This window comes from Rhinoraja longicauda, chromosome 3 (assembly GCF_053455715.1).
Source record: "Rhinoraja longicauda isolate Sanriku21f chromosome 3, sRhiLon1.1, whole genome shotgun sequence".
Classification (NCBI taxonomy): domain Eukaryota; kingdom Metazoa; phylum Chordata; class Chondrichthyes; order Rajiformes; family Arhynchobatidae; genus Rhinoraja; species Rhinoraja longicauda.
Genome location: NC_135955.1, coordinates 23,267,046 through 23,280,652, shown reverse-complemented (window position 1 = coordinate 23,280,652; position 13,607 = coordinate 23,267,046). Strand labels below are relative to the sequence as shown.

General features: G+C 40.8%; 1 protein-coding gene across 1 annotated transcript in view; it reads left to right on the top strand.

The window, feature by feature from the left end:
• Positions 1–13,607, top strand: part of LOC144590152 (choline transporter-like protein 1) — a 68,533-nt gene that overhangs the window by 40,533 nt on the left and 14,393 nt on the right. Inside the window, exons 11-12 of the mRNA XM_078394986.1 lie at positions 11,966–12,122; positions 12,235–12,318. Coding sequence (XP_078251112.1) covers positions 11,966–12,122; positions 12,235–12,318 — 241 coding nt within the window. The remainder of the gene's footprint in view (positions 1–11,965; positions 12,123–12,234; positions 12,319–13,607) is intronic.

The window sequence follows — 13,607 nt, the reverse complement described above, 5'->3', positions numbered from 1 at the left end:
GCACCAAGATTATTTTTGTATCAATCGGAGAGGAGGAATAGAAGCTTGGTTTAATTTATCATGTGATTAATGCTGCCCCCTTGCCTCCACCCCAACAGTGCATGCACACAGCATCATGCCTTCCTGCCCATCCTGGCAAAACCTTCCCTTCTCCTCGGGCTTGGATTCATTAGTGCCCTGGTTAAGGTCATAAGGTGATAAGAACATAAGGAATAGGAAAAGAATTAGGCCATTCGGCCCATCAAGTCTACTCCGCCATTAAATCACGGCTGTTAAAGTTCTACCCAAAGAATTAGCAGGATACAGCCTTTATTATGGAGGTGACAATGCAGAGTCCACGAGCACATGTCTTTACCATGTATGGACTAGTCCTGCTCCAAGTTAGCTGTCTGAACTAAAATTTTGCAGCACAACTTCCAGTGTTCAAGGTACATAATAGAGGCAATTATCACATTCATGTAACCAGACATGAAGGCAGTTTAGGCCGTTATCACATTAACATTAGAATGAACATTTCCCCTCCCACCCGTGACCTAGCTGTCTCACTAGTCTGTTCATCTAAATTGGACTGCTTCCAACCCGTCACTCTATCCTCCCTTGCAAAGCTTGTCTCCGCTATGAAACCTGCAACCTGCCCCCTTGATCCTGCCCCCACTGCCCTTCTGAAGGATGTCATTGCAATAGCCGGTCCCAGCATCCTCTCTATTATCAACAGTTCTCTGGCCACTGGCACTGTTCCAACCTGTTTCAAGCACGCGGTGGTCCAGCCCCTACTGAAAAAACCTAACCTCGACCCCACCTTGCCTAGCAACTACAGACCCATTTCCAAACTGCCATTCCTGTCAAAAGTCCTTGAAAAGGAAATTCTAAACCAATTAGTGCCCTACCTGCACCAAAACACCATCCTGGAAAGTTTCCAGTCAGGTTTCAGAGCCCACCACAGCACAGAGTCTGCCTTGTTGAAGGTACACAACGACCTGCTTCTCGCCATCGACACCGGCGACTGTGCAATCCTGCTCCTTCTCGACCTCAGCGCAGCGTTCGATACAGTGGACCACACCATCCTTATTGACCGTCTCCGGTACGCGGTTGGCATTGATGGCACTGCCCTGAGCTGGTTCGCTTCGTACCTCAAAGATAGGAGTTTCGCCATCAACATAGGCAGTTATTCCTCTGCTCCAGCTGGCCTCTCCTGCGGAGTTCCACAAGGCTCCATCCTAGGCCCCATTCTCTTCTCTCTATACATGCTCCCCCTTGGCCAAATCATTCAAAGGCACGGCATTTCTTTCCACTGCTATGCCGATGACACTCAGCTTTACCTCCCCCTGAAACCCAACAACCAGTCAAATTTAAACAGCCTCTTACACTGCCTTGAGGACATAAAATGTTGGATGGCACAGAACTTCCTCCAATTAAATGAGAGCAAGTCTGAGGTCATCCTATTCGGCCCCCCCGACTCCATCAAATCGATAACAGGCAGTCTTGGAAGCCTATCCTGCCTAGTCAAACCGCATGTCAAAAACCTCGGCATGATATTTGACTCTGCATTAAAATTTGATAAGCAAGTCAACGCTGTGGTAAAAGCCAGCTTCTTCCAACTCCAAAGACGTACAGGTATGTAGGTTAATTGGCTGGGTAAATGTAAAAAATTGTCCCTAGTGGGTGTAGGATAGTGTTAATGTACGGGGATCACTGGGCGGCACGGACTTGGAGGGCCGAAAAGGCCTGTTTCCGGCTGTAAATATATGATATGATATGATAGCTAAAATCAAACCTTTCCTCCAATTCGACTACACAGAAAAAATCATTCACGCTTTCATTTCCTCCCGCCTAGACTACTGCAACTCCCTATACACTGGGATCAGCCAATCTTCCCTGTCCCGCCTGCAACTGGTCCAAAACGCCGCAGCGAGACTCCTGACGGGTACCCGTAAAAGGGACCACATCACCCCGATTCTGGCCTCTCTCCACTGGCTCCCTGTACGGTACAGAATCAACTTCAAGCTCCTGCTATTCACGTATAAAGCCCTAAATGGACATTCCCCCCCCTACATCAAAAATCTTCTAACCCACCTCTCTAACTCCAGGTCCCTCAGGTCGGCCGACTTGGGCTACTCACTATCCCGCGGTCTAGGCTTAAGCTCAGGGGTGACCGCGCTTTTGCGGTTGCAGCTCCTAGACTGTGGAACAGCATCCCTCTCCCCATCAGAACTGCCCCCTCCATCGACTCCTTTAAGTCCAGGCTCAAAACCTATTTCTACTCCCTAGCGTTTGAGGCTCATTGAGGAGGCGCTGTGAACTGTTTGCATGCTACTGTATGTTTCATTTTTTTCCTTAGTACCTAATCAGATGTACAGCACTTTGGTCAACGTGGGTTGTTTTTAAATGTGCTATACAAATAAAATTGACTTGACTTGACTTGATATTCATGCAACTAACCACGTACACATTAGAGGCAATTATCACATTCATGTAACTAGACATGAAGGTAGTTTCGGCCATTATCACATTCTTGCAACTAGCCACATTTCCTTTAGTCAAGTATCTTTGCAAACAAGTTAGCTGTCTGGGCTTGCCTTTTGCAGTACACATTCTTTTAGCCGCATTTTCTTTAGGCAAGCATCCCATCAACCTCTGCAAGGCAAGGCTAGGTAGCCACTTTATCATGGCTGATCTATCTCACCCTCCTAACTCCATTCTCCCGCCTTCTCCCCATAACCTCTGACACCTGTACTAATCAAGAATCTATGATTTGGCCTTTACAGCCTTCTGTGACAAATAATTCCACAGATTCACCACCCTCTAAAGAAATATCTCCTCACCTCCTACATAAAAGAACTTCCCTTAATTCTGAGGCTGGGACCTCTAGTCCTAGACTCTCCCACTAATGCAAACATCCTCTCCACATCCACTCTATCCAAAACTTTCACTATTCCGTACAACTGTACATACGTCTATGTTACATGTTAGAAATGGTTCAAATAATTTTCATTATTATTTTTGGTATGGTTTTTTGCAGTTAATATTTTTCCACTTGCAGAAAATTATTATTTTTCCACAGGGTACCTTCCTACAGAATGTAATGCAGTTGTGTGAGATATTCATGGGAAAGCTGACTTATTAGGAACAGGAAATATTTGGACAGGAAGAGCTTAAAAATGTGGCTTTGAAATAACTCCTGATGTGCATGGATTCACTGGAGCTTTAATGTGCAAGTTTGGCTCTAATGTGACCTGAAACCCAAAGTCACCTGATTCAATCTAGATTGTTGGAAATTGGTTGTGGTTGATGCTTTTTGATGTTCAGTTTTAGCGTCTTTAATTTGGATTCCAATACAAGTGCTAGGTTAACGTCTGTTGTACATTCCCAGTTAACAGTTGAGAACATTTTGAAAAAACCCATTAGCAATTGGAGATTTTTTTTTCCATTAGCACATTAGCAGTTTGAGAAAAATTAGTGTGCTGTACAATTGAGTGCTTTTGCTAGTTCTTAACACAAGGCATGCCAATTGTTTCTTTGGTATTCCAATGGTTAACGTAAATGCAATGGCAACGTAATTTTATTTGCACGGTGAATACTTTGGAATGTAGGGGTTTTAGGAAATAAATCGCCTACGTTTCCTGTTCCTCTTTGAAAGCAGAATTGGCCGTGCATTGGAACAAAGAATGATCTTCCTCTTACTCTAGATGCTGTTTTTTTAAAACAACTTCAGTTTGTGGAAGTATACATTTCCATTCAGATTAGCTGCTTAAGAACTGTAATTTGGCATAGTTTAGAGATATTTTGGTGGGTATTTATTTTTCCTTTATTTCTCCTTTTTAATCATGCATTCACATTGACTGGAGATATTTACCTTTCCCTTCTACAGCGCTCAACACTTCTTTCAACATAATTTGTGCATTCCTTCCATGTGACTATGCTAATGAGGGTGTGGGGGTGGGTTGGCACCTGTGATATGTAGCACTCATGAAGTTAGCTGCTGAGCATTAAATTACATGGTGCTATTTGCTGAATTGTATTGAATTCTTTTCAGATTTTATACTTTTACTGGCTGGGCAATATTTGCTGTCATCAACCATTGTTTCGTCAGGTTTTATCAGGGCAAATGTTAGAACCACCCAGTGCAGAACTAGTTATTACAAATAGAACTGGAGGATCTCATTTAATTTGTTATGAGTTTTGTTCCCATTGTCTCCCCCTTTGCCAGTTTAAAATGTGCCATTAATTAAAAAAAACACCAACGTGTCTCTCCTTGGCCATTTTTATAGAATAGCTTTTAAAAATTCTGATATCGCCCTTGTAAACCCCTTTTGTTTCGCTCGTTTTGTGATTCATCGTCCCTAGAGATCTTACCTAATTTCTGAGGCTATGCAGTCTGTCTCAGAAGAATTCATTAAATCTCCGGCTTTCAGACCTGAATTGTCACATCGAACTACAATTGGCTGATGTAATTTGTTTCAAGTGGAATAGGTTTGATATAATTTTATATCATTTTTTGTGACTTTGCCCAACCTAGTTTCTGTGATCATTTCTAAGGCAATTGTTGTGCAGGAATGTACCTAGAAAGCAATGTTGTGCAGTTATGCAGCAGGACTCTGGAAACCAAGAAACCTTTGTTTATTTAGACAATAGACAATAGACAATAGGTGCAGGAGTAGGCCATTCAGCCCTTCGAGCCAGCACCGCCATTCAATGCGATCATGGCTGATCACTCTCAATCAGTACCCCGTTCCTGCCTTCTCCCCATACCCCCTCACTCCGCTATCCTTAAGAGCTCTATCCAGCTCGCTCTTGAAAGCATCCAACGAACTGGCCTCCACTGCCTTCTGAGGCAGAGAATTCCACTGTAGGATTTGACTTGAATTGTCCTGACTTGAATTGTCCTGTTGATAACAAAAACTTCTCTAAGTAAGGCATATATAGTTATCAGAACAAATGGGTGTATTAAAATTTATTGACAGCTCATATTTATTATTGTCACTACTATTGTTTTTACTGTAATATTGGATTTAAGAAAATGAGAGCATACCCACAACGCAAGTTTCAATGGAGTTCTTGCAGGCTAAAATTACATTAAAAACTATCTTTCCTTGGTGTCAGTGTTTTAATTGTATTAAATATCCTTTTCTGCAGATTTCCGACAGAGCACTTGGGTCTTTTTGCAATTTTAAGTTTGTTTAATGTTCCACTACAGAATCTCCGATTTGCAGCCTATGGTGGCTTGGTAATGGTTCACACAATCAGTGATGCTGTTTGTTAAATTGCTAATGGTTTGATTTTTTACACAGCAAGTTCTTGATGTGTCACATGATATGTTGTTACTTGGAGTGCTTTATATTACAAGAAATGTTCAAGTATTTTTATTGTTTGTCTATTTTTTTCAAACATTTGACATGTATCAACGTGATAGTGATAGGTCATGTACAAATTTGAGTCTGGACATTGTATAAACAGTGCTTCTTTTTAACATCTGCCTAATATTAGTGGATAAACAAGGGGAAAATCCGTGGTTTCCAAAGTACCCAAACATTAAATGCAAGCATAGAAAATCATAATTTTTTGGTCTAAGGCCTCCTTTCTGTAACGTGTTCTTGTCGTTGAATTTGCCTTTTAAAGTTGTCATTGGCCAATTAATGATCTGATACATTATTTTCCCACAAAAAGTGAAGCCAAATTGGGTGTCATATTGGTTGCAACTTGTAAATCAATAAAACACTCATGAACACAATGCACAGAATCGCGTGTTTAAGAATTAATTAACATTTCTATTTACCTTAGTGAGAAACCTGGTAATTGAGATAATGTGGAGAGGGGACCATGCCCTAAGTAGATTTTATAATGGTAGAGTTAGATTTGAAGCAGCTCTCCTGCTGCTGCCCGCTGTGATGGCTGCCCGGGGCCGGGGTGAGTGGCTCCCTCTCCCCTTTTCTCTCCCCCGTCACCGGCCTCGGGGCTGTCATCACGGGTCGTGTTTCGTTCAAATTGTTGCGCTATCGTTTACGGTGTACCGTTTTGGCTGCTTTCTGCCCAACCAATTGTTTAAGTGCTTTTGATTGAAACATGAGCCTTAATTTAGTTCAACTAAGAAACTGACAATTTACTAAAGAACTTTTAGTAACAACGGGAACCCAATGGGTCCATGGCTCGTCTAGTGATATTTAAAATTTACCTGGGTGAGCATCTGAAGAGCCATAACAAACTACATGAGGTCAATTGTAAAATTCAATTTATTTGCTCTTTCTCGCATTCGACCCACTTTCTGAACTTTCCAAAATTCTAGACACTCAGTTTCTAGTATAGTCTGTGAAATATATTGTATAGATCATTACGATCCATCATTTCCATTTCTTTTTTTGTTGGATCTGTTTTGAGCAGAATAAAACCATCTTCTGTGTTGATCCCAAAGAGTCATGTGACATGTTGATATTTGTTTTTTATGGTCACGTGAAAACCTTTATGCTATGCAATTTAATCAGATAATAATGCAGGATCAATTTATCCCAAAGAGGAGGAAAGATTCTAAGGGGAGTAAGAGGCACCCGTGGCTGACAAGGGAAGTCAAGGACAACATAAAAATAAAAGGGAAGAAGTATAACATAGCAAAGAAGAGTGGGATCCAGAGGATTGGGACTCTTTTAAAGAGCAACAGAAGATAACTAAAAAGGCAATACGGGGAGAAAAGATGAGGTACGAGGGTAAACTAGCCAATAATATAAAGGAGGATAGTAAAAGCTTTTTTAGGTATGTGAAGAGGAAAAAAATAGTCAAGGCAAATGTGGGTCCCTTGAAGACAGAAGCAGGGGAATTTATTATGGGGAACAAGGAAATGGCAGACGAGTTGAACCGGTACTTTGGATCTGTCTTCACTAAGGAGGATACAAACAACCTCCCAGATGTTCTAGTGGCCAGAGATCCTAGGGTGACAGAGGACCTGGAGGAAATCCACATTAGGCAGGAAAAAGTTTTGGGTAGACTGATGGGACTCAAGGCTGATAAATCCCCAGGGCCTGATGGTCTGCATCCCAGGGTGCTTAAGGAGGTGGCTCTAGAAATTGTGGACGCATTAGTGATTATTTTCCAATGTTCTATAGATTCCGGGTCAGTTCCTGTGGATTGGAGGGTAGCTAATGTTATCTCACTTTTCAAGAAAGGAGGGAGAGAGAAAATGGGAAATTATAGACCAGTTAGTCTGACATCAGTGGTGGGGAAGATGCTGGAGTCAATTATAAAAGACGAAATTGCGGAGCATTTGGATCGCAGTAACAGGATCGTTCTGAGTCAGCATGGATTTACGATGGGGAAATTGTGCTTGACTAATCTTCTGGAATTTTTTGAGGATGTAACTAGGAAAATTGACAGGGGAGAGCCGGTGGATGTGATGTACCTCGACTTTCAGAAAGCCTTCGACAAGGTCCCACATAGGAGATTGGTGGGCAAAATTAGAGTACATGGTATTGGAGGTAGGGTACTGACATGGATAGAAAGTTGGTTGACAGACAGAAAGCAAAGAGTGGGGATAAATGGGTCCCTTTCAGAATGGCAGGCAGTGACTAGTGGGGTACCGCAAGGCTCGGTGTTGGGACCGCAGCTATTTACAATATACATCAATGACTTGGGTGAAGGGATTAAAAGTACCATTAGCAAATTTGCCGATGATACAAAGCTAGGTGGCAGTGTGAACTGTGAGGAAGATGCTATGAGGTTGCAGAGTGACTTGGACAGGTTGTGTGAGTGGGCAGATGCATGGCAGATGCAGTTTAATGTAGATAAGTGTGAGGTTATCCACTTTGGTGGTAAGAATAGGAAGGCAGATTATTATCTGAATGGTGTCAAGTTAGGAAAAGGGAACGTACAATGTGATCTGGGTGTCTTAGTGCATCAGTCACTGAAAGGAAGCATGCAGGTACAGCAGGCAGTGGAGAAAGCCAATGGAATGTTGGCCTTCATAACAAGAGGAGTTGAGTATAGGAGCAAAGAGGTCCTTCTGCAGTTGTACAGGGCCCTAGTGAGACCGCACCTGGAGTACTGTGTGCAGTTTTGGTCTCCAAATTTGAGGAAGGATATTCTTGCTATTGAGGGCGTGCAGCGTAGGTTTACTAGGTTAATTCCCGGAATGGCGGGACTGTCATATGTTGAAAGACTGGAGCGACTAGGTTTGTATACACTGGAATTTAGAAGGATGAGAGGGGATCTTATCGAAACGTATAAGATTATTAAGGGGTTGGACACGTTAGAGGCAGGAAACATGTTCCCAATGTTGGGGGAGTCCAGAACCAGGGGCCACAGTTTAAGAATAAGGGGTAGGCCATTTAGAACGGAGATCTAAAACTTTTTTAGTCAGAGAGTTGTGAATCTGTGGAATTCTCTGCCTCAGAGGGCAGTGGAGGCCAATTCTCTGAATACATTCAAGAGAGAGCTAGATAGAGCTCTTAAGGATAGCGGAGTCAGGGGGTATGGGGAGAAAGCAGGAACGGGGTACTGATTGAGAATGATCAGCCATGATCACATTGAATGGCGGTGCTGGCTCGAAGGGCCGAATGACCTCCTCCTGCACCTATTGTCTAATACTATACATGAATACAATCAAGCTCTACACAGTACAACAGGTAGAGCAAAGAGAAAAATACCTAAGTGCAGAATATAGTTCAGCATTGGAGCTTTACAATTCCAAAGAGGTAGTATAACAGGGGAAGAAACTGTTCCTGAATCTCTTGGTACGTGCTTTCAAGCTTTTGTATCTTCTGCCTGACTACAGCAGGGAGAAGAGGAAATGAAAAGGTCCTTGATTATGTTGGCTGCTTTCTAGAGACAGTATGAAGTGTAGACGGAGTCAATGATAGTTTTGTGTGATGGACTGAGCCTCGTCTGCAACAATCTGCAATTTCTTATGATCCTGGCCAGAGTTGTTCCCAAACCAAGCTGTGATGCAACCTGGAAGTAGGAGTTGTTGGAGACAAGCCAAATGTTGATACAAAATAAATGAATCTTTTGGTTGTTCCAGGAGCTTCTGTTTTCCTGGGTTGTAAAGATTTTGTTGAAATAAAAATCACAATGTTTTATTAATCTTGCTGTGTTCAAGGTCTGACAATTAAATCCAATTGTTTCTTTTACAAAGATAGACATAGATCAGATTAGACTTTTCCATAGTCATAGAAATCACCAGGAATGGATTACTTCTCACAAATTGGGTTTTCGAAATTTTAAATGTGATTAAATCATTTTGCATTCTTAATGTTTCTTGTGATGTAGGAGTAATCTATTTGCCCCATTGACTGTCTGCTTTTGACTTGGGAACAGTTTTTTTACCCTCTGCTCTTAAACTTCTGAATTGTCCAATCTCCCAACCTACCTCATTGCGGACATTGAACTAGTAAGAAATGGGTGATCAATGGTCGGTTATAGACTCTGTGGGCCGATGGGCCTGTTTCCTTGCTGTATCTTCCAATCAATCTTGTCAGCCAAGCATCTTTTGAAATACCTTTGGTAGTAATGGGTTATTTATCAATATGTAGTATTTTCTTTAGTAAATCCAGAATACCAGAGAAGGTTTTGAAATATTACTGATTTGCACAATTTTGTTTGATCAGTCCTGATATTTTCTGCATTTACACTGAGGTTTAAGTGGGTGGGAAACTTTGTTTTGCCTTTGGGTTTGGAAAAGGAGATCTTGTAGAGAGTTGAGTAATTCAAGGTTGATTTTTGGTAGACAAGCATCAAACCAGCCGTCTTACAAAACCAGTTTTGGTTACAAAAACAGCTTCACTGCTTCCATTTTGTAAAATTATGTTATTGAGGAATAAATGCATTTCTTGAAGACATGCAAGTTTATTAACATTGAGTTCTGAGGAGTTAAGGTGGTTGAATTCCAAGAGGACCACAACAGCGGAGTGAACTGACAGATTCAGCTTTCTGAATTTACTATTCATAGACCGTATACAGAAGCAAGGAGTTCCAGCCTTTTAAGGACCTGAACAAAATTCAGTGTTTCAAGCCATTGTGGGTCTGATATTAAAGTTTCCTAAAGTGGGTCTGATATTAAAGTTTACTAAGCATACTAGCATTGTCTATTTCTATAGAGCAGAATCCACTCCATTTGCTTTTGTATGATTTTGTGTCATGGCCCCTAACCTTTGCCAATTAAAATAAATTGGACTTTTATTGACAAAGTACAAACCCTCCCCTCATTTCCACTAGAAAAGCCCAATATCTGAAACTCTTGCTATTAAGGAGTTGGGAAAATCTCAGGGACTGTTAACAATCCTTTGGCTGGCGCAGCTGGTGTGTGTGCCATGTATATACTTAATTTTACTTTCTGGTGAAATTTCTGACAAAAGTACCTTAAAACCTCAGGGTGACCATCTCTGAGAGGGTTGCAGGCCCTGAGATGGGATGTGTATAAACTAAGAGAATGAATGTGTGCAATCTTACAGAGCTTCAACTTGTTGAGCGTCTCTGAATGAGTATAGTTTAGAGATAGGCCCTCGTCCCACTGAGTCCACGCCGACCATTGATCACCTGTTCATGCTAGTTCTATGTTATCTCACTTTCTTATCCACTCCCTACGCAGAAAGGGAAATTTAGAGGCCAATTAACGTACAAACCTGCATATCTTTAAGGTGTGGGAGGAAACCTGACCATCCAGATGAAACACACCTGATCATAGGGAGAAATGTGCAAACTTCACAGACAGCACCCGAGGTTAGCTCGAACCTCTGATGCTTTGAGCAGCAGCTGCACCAGCTGCCAACCCTTGTGTGATAACCAACCTTAATTGGTTGTTTGCAGATTTGCATGTACTGGTGGTGAGCTTCCCTGCATATTTGCTCAACTTGAAGGCGAGAAGGAGAAAGTTTAAAGGAGATCTTGTTAGAAAGTTATTTGACACATAAGAGTGCTAGGTGGCTGAAATGGGAATTGATGGAAGCAGATACAATAGTATTTTCACAGGCACATGAACAGACAGGAAATGGAGGGATTTAAGCATGCTTACAGAAAAGAATAAGATCAATTAAATTGACATCATAGTGAGCAGGGTCATTGTGGGCTAAAGGGCCAGATCCTTTGCTGTATTGTTCTATATTCTATACTACTTAAACATATTGGCTTAGGAACAATTTAAACACACTTTAACAAATATAAAAAAACACTGATATAAACAAAAACTCTAGGTTAAATGCTTTACCTGTACCATTTACACCCTTTAATCCCCTGTCTATATGTATTGTGTTGTATAGCACTGTCTAGTTGTATTGTACTGTATCGTATTGCACTGCACTGTCATCCCCTGTATATATGTTTTGCATTTGTATTGCACTATGGCCCCTGGTGGCACTCTGTTTCGTCCCATTCGTTGCATGATCTGTAAGGAGTGGAATGACAAATAAACTAACTAAATACTTTTCAAAACATGATATAAATTAACGAAAAGCATTAATTTTAATTAAATTGAGAAAGAAATCCTGATTTAACTTTTCAATCTAAGTTGTCAATTCCTTTCCAGTGCCAGCATTGACTGTTGCAAAGCTAAAAGGCTTGTTGCCAAGTTGATCTGGCCCATTAGCTTAGTACAGTACGGAATTGTTCCAGGTCTCTGTGTCCCGCGGCACAGAGAAGGCTAAATGCGCTCACATTTATCATATTTTGTGCTACATTGAGATGAAGCACGTCTGATTTGCACTGACAAATGTTGCAACTGATAAGTTATCCATCAATATATTCCACTGTATGCTCTTGGTTTCTTAAACAAAGTTCTGGAGTAGTTTAAAGAATTAACATTTTCTGACAACCTCTGACATCAGTCAGGTAATTTAAAATAACTAAATTTGCATTAAAAATTTAACGGTCAATTTCTCCTCGGGAGTGCATACATTGCAATGTTTGGGAATGCTTTATATAATAATGAACATGTGCTTGCTCTCCTAACATGATCTTGTTCCAATTACTCCCTTTATCTGAATTTACTCAGGGACAAGAATAACTTGCCAGCAACTCCAATCCTTTCTTCCGTATGTCGACTGATCAAATATCATCTGGGAACAGTAGCCAAGGGTTCCTTCATCATCACTTTGGTAACGATCCCACGACTGATCCTTATGTATATACACAGCCAGCTCAAAGGCAAGGTAAAAATTCATATCCCCCAGCAAACCTTCACGTTCAATGTCATGTTGGCATGACTAAAACCAGGTTTTATCAAGTTTTGAAGGTTTGTTAACACTTTTGTTTAAAATCTAGGAAAATGCTTGTGCAAAGTGTATGCTGAAATCGTGCATGTGTTGCCTCTGGTGTTTAGAAAAGTGCCTGCTCTATCTCAATCGGGTAAGTTTTTTTAATTTCAATTTTTTTCAAATAAAGTTTTCAGCCAGTTCAATTGACTCTTTTGGGGACCTTTGAACACTTTTTTTTTCAAGAATGTAAAGAAGTTAAAAGTAAAATAAGTTACCCAGTAAATCATAAATGTATATCCTTCTGTCTAGTGTGCAGGTTAATTATTATTGTGATCATGAATATTTTGTCTCTGACAAATTCTAAAATTACATTAATCCATCTAATATACATCTTATTTGTTATCAGAATTTCTGTAATCATGTAGATTATTCCATTATGGTCTATCTAATTTTTCCTTGTTGATCAAAATCGCTCAATACAAACTTTTATTTCATTTTTACCTGATTGCTCACTGAATTGATTTAGGGGTATTTTTTCTTAAAAGCAAAGATGGTTGTTTTTTTGTGAAATGTGTTTTATTAATAACTTGGTATACTGACTATTAACCTTTATGAATTCAAGTTAATGGATGTGGATTTTTAAACCTCTGCAGCCATATATTGATGGTCTCCATTGCAACCTGGATGCAAGAAGTCAGTTTAAATAGGAGAATTTTTTTTTTTGTGGAGATAATCCCTCTTCAAGAAGCTTGTTGTTTTTGCCAATGATTATCATTTCCCTGGCTAAAAAGCTGATATATACACCCCTCACTGCTGTTCCAGTAGCAGTTCTTGCACTCTTATGAGAAAATCCTACTTTCTTCCCTGCCTCCAATACAGGAAAGAAGGGTCTTTCTGTGGTAGTTTATTGCTGCTTTGTCTGGTGCAGAATCTGCAGACCAGTGATTTCTGCCAAGAGGAATTTGTGATCACCAAACTGACTATTCCATGCTTCGGTGTTCCACATTTTGGGGACTTGTCCGGACACTTCCCGAGAAGGCGCTTTACTTTTGGTCTACGGAATTATTTCAAGATCCCTGTTTATTAACTTGAATGTGTGGGTGGGTGGGGGGAAGAAAACACCACCTGCTGGGTATCTGAAATGAAAAAAACAGCTGAAAATATTCAACAGGTCGGACTGTGTATATGACAAGAGAAATTGTTGATCAGTGCCAGAAATGGGCAGAGAAAAGGCAGATGGAGTTTACTATGAGCAAGTGTGAGGTGTTTCACTTAGGAGGCCGAATGCAAGGGGAACATCTACAGTTAATGGCAAGACCTTAGGATGTACAAAGGGATCTTGGATTCCAAGTCCAAAGCTCTCTGAAAATGGTCACACAAGTAGATAGTAAGGAAGGCGAGTAAGGAGGGCCTATGGTATGGTTGGCTTTATTAGTCGAA